Source organism: Gambusia affinis, linkage group LG06, assembly GCF_019740435.1.
Source record: "Gambusia affinis linkage group LG06, SWU_Gaff_1.0, whole genome shotgun sequence".
Classification (NCBI taxonomy): Eukaryota; Metazoa; Chordata; class Actinopteri; order Cyprinodontiformes; family Poeciliidae; genus Gambusia; species Gambusia affinis.
The window spans coordinates 27595245-27606745 of NC_057873.1; the positions used below are offsets into that span (position 1 = coordinate 27595245).

Consider the following 11501-nt stretch of genomic DNA (forward strand, 5'->3'; position numbering starts at 1 on the left):
ACCTGCGTCACAATAGGCTCATTGGTGCTGCACCGGCTCATAGATGGATTTACAAAGAAAATAATCGGCAGTCTCCACAACCAGTGCAAACATGTAGCCAGTTTATGCTTTGGTTGCTGCCGGCCTCCAACCAACTTTGACATTTGTGACCAATTAATTTGGATTTAAGCAATGAGAAATTGGAGGAATCTTTTTAACCATTACAAAAATTCACAATTATACCTTTAAGTTTGAGATAAATCAATCTGCTGAAAACTACAAAAAACCGTAAGCAGTATAAAAACGCTTTTCAGTCTAGGCTTTCAAGTACAATGTCCTCCTGGGGAATTTTTGTTTCCTTTACCTTCAGTGTTAATAAAGTGCTATTAAATTTTATAGAATTTACACAAGGTAAAGCTAAAAACAAAAGACTTAACCAATAAATATGCTCAAGAAAAACAAGATACCTTGAACTGCCTCCTAATTACACAACACAGAAAACTTCATGAGGATAAATCAGAAAACATCCGGAGAGCTGGCTCAACCCGTCAGATGTGTTTAGTATCAAGTGATTAAAAACTAAACAAAGCAAACTAAAAATAGCCTGACTCGTCTTCTTCCGTAAGCCTTTCATTGCATGTAATGTGAAACAAATCTGTGTCATCCAGGTGTAAAGACTGACTCACATTCTTCCTGTAAACCACTAACTGCCTTCATTATGCCTAGTTACAACAAACGGCAGAGGCTGCGAGTATTTCCATGTAGACTCCAGAGCCGCGAGTGGCTCTTCGGACCTTCCAAAATGGCTCTCCACAACTTTGGCTAGCAATAATAAAGAACTAACTAATGTTTTTAAACGTAGATATAATAACTAATACAGCTTTCAGAAGCTTCTCAATCAGTAATTGGACTGGATTTCCACGACAGGATGTCGTGGAAATTAACAGCAATATATTTTAGATCGACTTCTCTTGTCATTGCTGAGAAGTCGATAAAAAATGTGCTATATACATACATATATACATAATTTTTTTATTTATATACCAGTATATATAATTTTCCAGAAAGATCAACATCCAGCAAAAGAAAATGCTTAAGTTTTAGGTTAATATTTTAAGAGCTAAAGTTAGTAGTAAAATGGTGCTCCTTTTAAAACTGACAACAGAATCCCCACGGTAAATATTTAGTAAAAGTTATAGGCCGTCTTTTGTTTCCACCCCAAAAAGTAATGCAACATTTGTGGCTCTAAATGAGTTTACATTGGCTGGATCGAGGGCAGAAAGGGTTCGTTGGACTGTCAAGGTTCACACAGAGCAAAATTAGAGTCTGACACCAAATATATGTCAATTTTGTGTGAGGTTGCTCTCATTTGTTCACATCCGAGGCAGAAGAGGTGCTGGCATTGGCCATCGCTCTTGTGTGCAGAGAGTCTCTGCAGCTGTGTGAAATATTTGGGTTTGTTTTCTCTCATCAATGCAGCTGCATCTTTGAAGCCTCTCTGCTTCCTCTCAGGAGACGATCATCTAATCCCAAAGCTGGCCGGCTTACATCTGCCAGCCTCTGGAGTATATGTGGATGAGTCCAGAAAGGCTTCAGCAAGTTTTACACCGAAGGCCTTTAAAAGCGACGCAAGCTACAAGCATTAAAACACACAAATTCAACAGCTGGAGCTACAGAACACAGAAAAAAATATTTACATGAGGTTTGAAAACGTTTCAGGATACGCAAATAAATTCCTTAAAGACCTATGTTGGAAAACCTTGACATATTCCAGACTTTTTAAGGCATTTCGTTGAGATGAGTTAGTTCTGCGAAAAGCCCATTTTTATCCCAGAAAAGGCTTAGAAGAGTTTGCTTATGAGAAATGCAGAGGCATGGAAACAAATTGATCACAACGGTTCAGATAGAAAAAGTGACGAGAAAAAACAGGACATTTTAAACAAGATGCTGCAGGTTCAGTTTTTCAAACTAAACATGGATAACTGGGATAAACATCCCAAACTCCATAAAACCCTGTGATCTGGAGGTGTTTCCGGTCGTTTCTCTGGACTTTCTCTCAAAACAAACAGACTATTTATGGCTCCAAGATATATATTAAAGAACTTCATAGAAAAAGAAAAGATAGCAGTGAAACATGATGACTAAATGCAAATAGGTTCCAAATCAAGCCCTTAAAGCTGAAATTGAGTGAACTTTTTATGCTATTTTGGCTGCAGTTCAGAATGTAAACATCAATGGAAGGTTGCAGTGCGAAGTCCATTCAGTCTGCTGACATTATAGAAGCGTTCCCCTCTTTGACTTTACAGGTAAATTAAGGCTTCTTGAAGGAAAAGACGCCCACTTATCTTAAAACCTCTTTTCCTCAAACAAGCACCGCTCTGTTCCCAAACCTCTCTGATCTCTGCATGTGTCTGTCGCCGCATTGACTGTGCTGAGATTTACTGGGCCACTTCCAGCTCTGTCGCCCCGATGTGCAGAACGGAGGCCCAAAAAGCCTCTCTGTGACAGAGAAGGACGGAGCTCTCCGGATCTGGACGTGGGGCGCCCGAGGACACCTGCGGAGCCTCTGTGCGTCTCTGTGAGGACAGGGAAGGATGAGAAGGCGGTCTTTCATCAGCCCTCCTTGGCGCCGCCGCCATTTAGACACAGATACCCACTGAGATTCAAAGGCCCAGCTGCCTCGAAGTGGCAGACGTCTACACAACACCGGGCGCTGATGAAACACAAACTTCATTCAGGCACTTCGAGAAACGGCCAAACAGCGTTTCTGCACAGAACTTTGGTGTGTGAGGAAGAAGAGCTATCGTCTCCTTGTGTGGTTCATCTGAGGTTTTATTCTGCAAATTTGGACTTGTGTTGGACTTTCATGTGGTTAATTTTAATTTAACAGTCATCAACAAATAGTCACACCCCCACCAATAGTTGGCTGAACGCCTTTTAGAAAGTAGCGCCTCAACCGCAAAGCGTCTTGGAGCTCCAAACGAGCTTCTGGAGACGCTGTGACTTGATTTTTGAGGGGGATTTATGGAAACTGGTTGGTTTCCTTGTCTAAGAATGGCTTCCAGGTGCAGTTCATTTGTTCTTAATCTGGTTAAGGTCCAGGACGTTTATCCAAGCCTCAAAAAACAGGTTTGATTAATCCCCGTCTTGTTGAAACACTCATATATGACTAGAGCTGAAATGATTAATCGGATTATTGAAATAATCTGCACTAATTTAGAGGGGGTTAATTATTAACTAGAGTATACAGACTCAAAAAAAATGTGCTGAAAGAACAAGACAATCAGAACATAATTCAGACAAGACTGTATATATAACATATATATTGTGCATTTAACTCCAAGTTCTAACAAAAACTCTTCAAGTGCCATAGTTTTTAGCTTCACCCAGTTTTAAAATTTTGCACAAAAAAAAAAAGCAGAAAGAAAAAACCCATATTAAGCACCTTTAACATATCAGTCCTGTAAGTCAAATAGAAACGGTTGGGCTGTTCACATGTGAGGTATTTTTTTAGCTGCTGCTGCATCATTTTCTACAAATGATCAAGTATTCACTAAATCAGCGTTTCCCTCCATGGTCCTCAAGGCTCACTGCCCTGCATGTTTTAGGTATTTCCTTGCTTCAATCCAGCTGATTTCAATTGATGACTGATTAACAGGCGTTTGTTGAACTGCAATCAGTTGAATCAGGAACATTAAAGCAGAGAAACGTTTAAAACATGTAGGGCATTTAGTGCAGTGTGGACCAGGGTTGGGAAACACTGCACTAAATGAATGCCATGTTACTGCATTTTTAGCAACAAAATGTTTATTTTGTTATTTTTAAAACAGATGGTAAATTATTTCCTACCATCTTTATAAGCATGTCTAATGTTGTATAAGAAGGCTTAAGTGGCTAAATCCAAAAATGTGCCATTTTTTTCCCCCCAGTTAATTGATTGATCATGAGAATAATTGATTACTAAAATAATCATTTGTAGCAACCCTAATTATGATGGACCACCGCCTATTGCTTGACCCAATTTGTCATCCTGAGAGTAAAGGAAATTGACTTGAATGTTCAAGAACCATCCTGGGATCGATTCCCGGCCCGGGGTCTTTCTGCATGGAGTTTGCATGTTCTCCCTGTGCATGGTGGGTTCTCTCCGGGTTCTCCGGGTTCCTCCCACAGTCCAAAAACATGACTGTCAGGTTAATTGGTCTCTCTAAATTCTCCCTAGGTGTGAGTGTGTGTGTGAATGGTTGTGTGTCCTGTATGTCTCTGTGTTGCCCTGCGACAGACTGGCCACCTGTCCAGGGTGACCCCGTCTCTCGCCCGGAACGCAGCTGGAGATAGACATCAGCAACCCTCCTGACCCCATTAGGGACAAGGGTGAACAGAAAATGGATGGATGGATGGATGGATGGATGTTCAAGAACCACCATGGACCTGGAACACCACTGTCACTTGTTCTCCCTGAGGCCAGTTTAACAACAACTGGAGGCTGCCAGCTAACATAGAAGCCCCAGCTTCAAAACACGATGAGAAGAATAAATGGAGAAATCAAGGTGAGTGACGTTTTCATACCAAGGAGGGTAGTACAAATTATCAAGCAGAGTGGTGGCGGCATCATGCTGTGGCACTAGTTTGGAGTCAGTTTTCCTGAAACTCAGTGTTGCTCCAACTGGATGGAGAACAGAAAGAAGTCAAAAACTAAATTCTGTAGTTTCACCTTGAATAAACTAAGATTGATATAAAGACAGAGATAAAAACAAAAACATAGATGCAAAGACTAAAAGATAGATATGACAGACAGAAAAATAGAAATTCAGAAACAGATATAGAGACAGAACAGAAATACTGACATATAGAAAGACACGCAGAGAAAAAGACAAACAGATGTAGAAATGACAGAAAGATGGATCGACAGACAGATAACTATCTGTAAATTTGACACAGTGCGAGGTTACATAAAATCAGAAATTGAAATGAATTGACCTAATTGCTGTTTTCAAGTGGATTATGTTCATTTCTTGTATCGTCTTCTGATCAGAACTGGTGTAATTGTGGCACAGTCAACCTGGAGCTCAGTTTATGCTGTGGAGAGAGTTTGAACAAATGAAAAGAAAATCTCATCTAAACAAAACCAGTTCATCCCATTTCATTTATTACACAGACACTGAAATATAGAGGCAGAGGAGGGAAAGAACAAGCAGTTTTTCCCATCGGTGTACTGTACCTCTAACACCACAACATGGAAGCAGCATGAGTGATGGATGCAAACGTAGCACCGCATATAAGACCAGCTGCAAAGTTAAAACTTGAAACTGAATCTTCCATTTATTCCAGGTCAGAGGGCGATTGAGGCAGAAGAAAAGTTCCTAGTGTCTCAGTGCACACAAAGTCAGCAGTAGCTGAGCGACCCAATCCCGTCCCCCGTCCAGAGCTTCGTACCCACAACGGGCGCCGCTGTCACACCGCGTCTCCGTCGAACCCAGCGTACATGGCCCGGAGCTAAGCCCAGCTATGAAGCATCGATTGTTCTTTATTTAGCAAGGCAGAGGAGCTACAACAAAAGCCCGCCCCTGACGAGCGCTGAAGCATGTGACTCATATTTGATCGTAGAGAGAGAGTCGAAGCTGGGAGGAAGTCCCGCTCTTACCCCACGACTCTCCCTGGGAGCGGGGGCAGCCTGCAGGACTGCTGCTGCTGCACATTCCTCTCCGCTCTGCTCCGGGAGGAAACGCCGTCCATTAGCATCACATGCTAACAGAGGCGCGCGAACACGGAGAAGGCAGAACCACTCACGTGTTGCCTCCTCAGAGCCAATCAAGCTAAACATCAGCTAAAAAAAAAGTTATTCTTTAGCTTTTCGAAGCTGGAACTAAGTTGAAAAGACATTATTTTTAAGTGACTCGGGTTTCGGAATGTACTCCAAACTACAGGGACTTTGTGTCCTGTAATAAACTGAATGAGAGTTAAAGCAAATCCTATAGCTCTTTGACCGTTTCACATTCTGACAAATATAAACCATTAATTTTAGATTGTTGCTTTTTTAAATCAAATTAAATTTTATTTGTATAGCACATTTCAGCATCAAGGCATTTCAAAGTGCTTTACACCAAATCAAACACAAAAACACAATGCAACATAGAATCAACAATCAAAACACAATATTAAGTCAGATTCCATCAATAAACCTGTAATTGATTACGTTTCAAATTCAACTCTAAACAAGTGGGTTTTTAGTTGACATTTAAAGGAAGTCAGTGTTTCAGCTGTTTTACAGTTTTCCGGAAGTTTGTTCCAGATTTGTGGTGCATAGATCCTAAATGCTGTTTCTCCTCGTTTGGATCTGGTTCTGGGGATGCAGAGCAGAACCAGAACCAGAAGACCCGAGAGGTCTGGAAGGTTGATAAAACAGCAGCAGATCTTTAATGTATTATGGTGCTAAACCATTCAGTGATTTATAAACTAACAACAGTATTTTAAAGTCTATTGTCTGAGCTACAGGGAGCCAGTGGAGGGACTTTAAAACTGGTGTTATGTGCTCTATCTTCCTTTATGATTTTCTGAGACAGACCAACATAAAAGTAGTGTATAATTATGAAATGGCAAGAAGGATGCAGGCCTTTAAACATTTTCTTTTTTTTACAAGCTCTTTGGCCCTGCTGAAGAAAAACGCAAATTCCCAAAGTGTAAGGTTATAACATGGAAGAAATGTTAAAAAGGTTTATGAAAACAAGTGCACAATCAGTTGTACGTGTGAAGGTTTCCTGACTGGGTTGGCAAGCCTGGACTGGTTGTGACACAACCTTTAATAGTTAGTGGGAAAGAGGTTCAACTCGTGCTTGCACAATGGGCAAGGCATTAGCCAACTACTGTCTGTCAGTCTCAATAAACCTGAGCTCCGCTCACAATGGGCGCTCCCCGGCTCAATGACCTCGACCAGCACACTTCCTTAATTAAAGAGGTGAAAACGAAGGCGGCCGAGTGGATCTGTCAGCGCCCACGAGTCTGCTGCCGTTATTGATGTTTATTTGCTTTTTATACATTGGCAAAGTGAACCAGGGGATACATTGTTAAAGCAACTATCACTGATTTTCTTATTGATGTTTTCAATCTGTTTATTGCTGCTAAATGACAGTGGAAAAAAACTTCCAGTTGTGGTCAGAGACTTTCAAGCTTTCTTCCGTTCTGTCATACAACAAGATTTTCTGTTCCTAATAAATTCTCACTCCAGTAGACCCACGTATACAATAGACATCTACATGACGTCTGTCATGGAACATGTTGTAAACCTTTAGGATGTCTGAGTTCAGGTAAGAATCTATTTTTCTACAATAAACACAAAGAGACTATTGTTTTTGTGATGCTGACTGTCCTAATCTAGCGCTAATCTAGCCTGACCATTACCTTTCTACGCGATTGGAGTCTCATCTCCCTTTACTGGGATTTCTCCCATTGAGATCGAGTTCCCTGGTGAACATAAGGAGAAGTTTACCTCAACCTTTGGCACCGTTAGCTAGCTAATCATTACAAATGTCATGATCAAAACATTAGCAATAATATCAAATTTAAAACTTCGTCAGATTCCATGCCTCTAGGAAACGATCGTTTCTCAATCTGTATGAGGGTCTAAGCAAAACGTAGGTTTTTACCAGGCTAGTGCTAAGATGCAAAAGACAGTTTAAAATGTCAACTCTGCAATTATACTGCGACTACCTTCTTTAAATGCATCATGGGAAACTACACAGATACAATACTACTTCGCACACGATTGGCTGCCATTTACAAAGCAACCAATGCAGGAGAGTCATTTATTTTCCTTGTCATCAACTGGCTGTAGCGACAAAAGCGAAGATAAGACAGACTGTAGACGTTAGCTTCTGCAGTGGTGCTAGGATGATTTCCACCTTGTGTATTAATGCTTGTTAAAACATATTTGGTGTTTGAACTATTAAAATACACAGTTGTTAATGTCTTTAGACAGGGTCTTATGTATTTGAGGATTTCCCGTTTTTGTGAGTGGTTGTGCTCCCTAACAAGAACTGGACTGATTAGTGCATCCCTGGGTACTAGTAGGAGTTTGCCCAATTTTGCTGCTCAAAGACTGTTCTAATCGGTAGTGAGACCAAGATAGAGTTTTGCATTGTAATCAAAAAGTGTTACGCACGTCTCAGCAAATCACTGCTGCTTTAGGTCGTGACATCCTCTGTTGCGACACCCCACAGCAGCACAACTTCTATATACTAAAACTTTGCAAAGTTATGAAACTGTAATTTCAGTTGGCGCGTGGGAGGAGAAAATGGACCGTAGTCCGGAGGAGGAGGCGCATGGAGGCGAGCAGGATGATGCAGACAAAGCGTCGGGCAAAACTCATTGATGAGAAAAAAAAAGCAAAAGAAAACTCTTCCTCCCTCGCTCTCGCTTGTTCTTCCACTTCTGCTTCACGATGCTGCTGTTTAATAAACCAGAGGAGGCTTCCTGATGACTCAAAAACCACTGCAGACCGGGAACTCACGACTGGATAATGTATTCACAGCGTCACTCCACCGGCAGACGCACTTGCTGAGAATTATCACCAAATATAATTTTCCTGTTTTGCTGAAAAGACAGTGGAAAGCTTAAGAAAAGTTCTATTTGCTGATGAGCTTTTTTTCTTCCTGTTGCATCAAGTCAGAACCGAAAACATTAACATATTCAGCATTAGTGAAGTTGAAATGACACTGCAGATCATTTGCAGGGTTCCTAATCAAAATGCTCTCAATAATTTTCCAGACTCAAATATTCAGATTTCTCTGCCAAGTATTTAGCCTATTTAGCCTAACATCTGGTTTATGTTTTCTGGGCTAATCCTTTTAATCGATCATTGACAGTCAGATATGAGTCAGCACAGGTGAGGTCCATGACTCAGTTGGTGGCATCTCCCTATATATTATGCACAACTTATCATTTTGTTTAAAGTGAACGAGCTTCCTAAAGTGGAATTCAAAGTTAAAGTAATTACCGTAACTGAATCAGGAGATAGCGATTTGTTAGCATTTCCTTTCATACAAGAAGATTTTCTGTTTACAAAATGATTCAAATTACTTGTGTACAAGTAATAAAAATAACTTGTAGACACTTAAAGTACAACTCTACGATCAAGTGTTCTCTTAATAAAGACTTTGTTATCCGAGTGGATGCTAATGACGTTAATAAGTTAAGTTGTTCGTTCAGGCTGCAAAAGAGCGAGAGAGAGCAAGACTTCTTTTGAGTTTCCTATCTGTATTTGTTATGGAGCTTGTTAAATTACAAAGACGTTTTCATATGTCAAAGATAAGGTCAGGTTCAACATTTTCAAAATTATCCAAAGCAGTGACAGCTATTTTAGCAATGCTAACTGAATTAGTCTCGCTATTAAAAATAGTGTGTTGTACTCTAGAGCTGTCTTAAGACCGCACATTCAAAGTCTTTGATTTTGACTCAGATTAGATTAGAGGTTTTGACAGCAACACTACAAAATGCTAAATAGCTTAAACTGTCTTACTTTGTAATCATTCTTTGTAATTTTACGAAGGAAATTACCAAGAAAATGTAAGTTAAGTTTTGTTTTAGAGCAGCTGTTCTCTCACAACCACAAACCTCTGCTTTTCATGAAGAAAAAAAAAGCCCTAAATGTTCTTGTGTCAGCCAAATCTGTGTCCACAGGTCAAAGCCCGAGCCACAAGACTCAAACTCAAAAATTTGGTTTCTGGGAAAAGAAGATTTGACTCTAACCACAACAAAGTCATGCTTTTCCAAGAGTTTTTAAGAGACTGAAACGAGCCTTCATGCAAGGAGAGAGGGGGGAGAAAAATAAGCCTTTAAAACCTCCATAAAGACAAACAAGGAGTCACATGTGCTCCATCTATAGCAGAGACGTGCTGATGGACAGATGTAGCGGATTAATGTGAAAAGGGACACGTGAACTATACGGCTCTAGTTCTAGGCGTAATGCGAGTCTCCTTTAAGTGTAGAGAGATAATTATTGACGGTGCCATCTTAAAACTGTTAAAACAAAGGCTGTCTTTGTAGGAGCCTTAAAACAGACTTCACTGTGGAGCAGATTAGGAGGGTGAGGAGGTCTCTTGCAGTCATGACCCCAAAGTGAAAGGTCCCCTCAGAGTGGCCCCCGCTGACTCCCCCCTCCTGAAGAGAAAAGATCTTGTCTAATTTCAGACACAGGGACTACTAACTGAGCCATCCTTTGCGAGGGATGAGGACACAGGGGCCCTCTGCAGGACACAAGCACCACAACAAGAGAGCTGCAAACTCCAGAATCACCTCAACCTACAGATTAGATTGGCAGAAATAAAAGCCCCGGCCTGCAACAGCCCACAATAACTCAGAAAAATAGCTTATTCCAGCTATTTTGCACATGTGGAGAAAAAAAAATCAATCAAAAAAAAAAATATAAAGTGAAATTACAGTCGTTGCTTGCTCACCAGGCCTCGGGTTGTCCAGATGCTTTGTGCAGCAGAAGCACAAAAGACCAACTATAAAAATAGGTGAGCAGGACACACCTTTTCGAGCTTTTATTTACCGAGGCTCGCGCCACACAGAAGCAGGGTACAATATCACCTGCAGATAACTGGATATATATATTTATTTCTCAACACACACACACACATAGGCTATATACACACACGGAGACCCTACCTGAGGAATTCTTGCAGACAGGTGTCACAGAACCGGTGTCCACAGGTGGACACTTGGACGGGTTCCCGCATCGCCTTGCTGCAGAGCGGACACTGGAAGCGTCTCTTCGGCTTCTCCAGGAACTTGTAGTCGAAGCCGGGCATGTCTGCGGGGCTCACGGTCGCTTTTTATCCCTCTCTCGGGGCCTTCGGGTTAAAAAAATGATACAGCTGATGCCCTCTTGTTTTGTTTTTCCCTTCTGGGAGCAGGGAGCTGTTTGAGGGGCCGTTTAAGACGAAGAGCAGCTCACGTCAAAGCTACGGAGCACTCGTCCCCCACCGCCGCTCTTTCCCGATAGAGGACAGCCGCAGCAGCAGGAACGATACCTCCCCTCCGCTGGGTTTGTTTTGACCGGCTGGGCCGCTCTCCTGACTGCGCTGCGTGCAGGACTGACACACTGAACACAATGCATTACCCTCACCGTCTGTTTAGGTGCACACGCAGCTCCTCCTCCGCCTCTTCCTCCTCCTCCAAGCGGGAGGAGTCGCCTTGTACCTCCGTTGCCTCTCCTCCGGGAAATTTAATGAGACTTTTTTTGCTCATATTCACCCGGCGTACAGTGTCATATACGCTCACCTGTGAGAAAACGTAGCAAAAAAAAGGTGAGAGATAATAAATAAAAAGCAAGGTTCTGACTCAAATACGTCCAAGCAGACGTTGAAGAGGGACAACTTCGCCCTCTAGTGGCGGATAAATGCACAAACTAAATATTAATCTTTGTGATTTCTGTTAAAATCTAGCACCTGTGCGCTTTAAATCCCCTCCAGCTGACATTGCTACAGCTGATTTAAAACACAAACACCGCAGATGTGAGGTGGAGG

The 11501-nt window shown here is 41.6% G+C and overlaps 1 protein-coding gene across 3 annotated transcripts in view; it reads right to left on the reverse strand.

Annotated features, from left to right (window-relative positions):
• traf4a (tnf receptor-associated factor 4a) overlaps nucleotides 1–11091 on the reverse strand; it is a 42632-nt gene extending 31541 nt beyond the window's left edge. Inside the window, exons 1-2 of one of the 3 annotated variants that reach the window (XM_044118541.1) lie at nucleotides 10931–11091; nucleotides 10642–10826 (exon numbers count right to left, since the gene is read on the reverse strand). In XM_044118541.1, the coding sequence (XP_043974476.1) occupies nucleotides 10642–10784 (143 nt within the window). In that variant the 5' untranslated portion in view covers nucleotides 10785–10826; nucleotides 10931–11091. Of the gene's footprint in view, nucleotides 1–5620; nucleotides 5737–10641 lie in introns of those variants that run through there. The other 2 variants (XM_044118540.1, XM_044118543.1) reach the window with 2 other exon arrangements.
• Nucleotides 11092–11501: the final 410 nt, after the last annotated feature.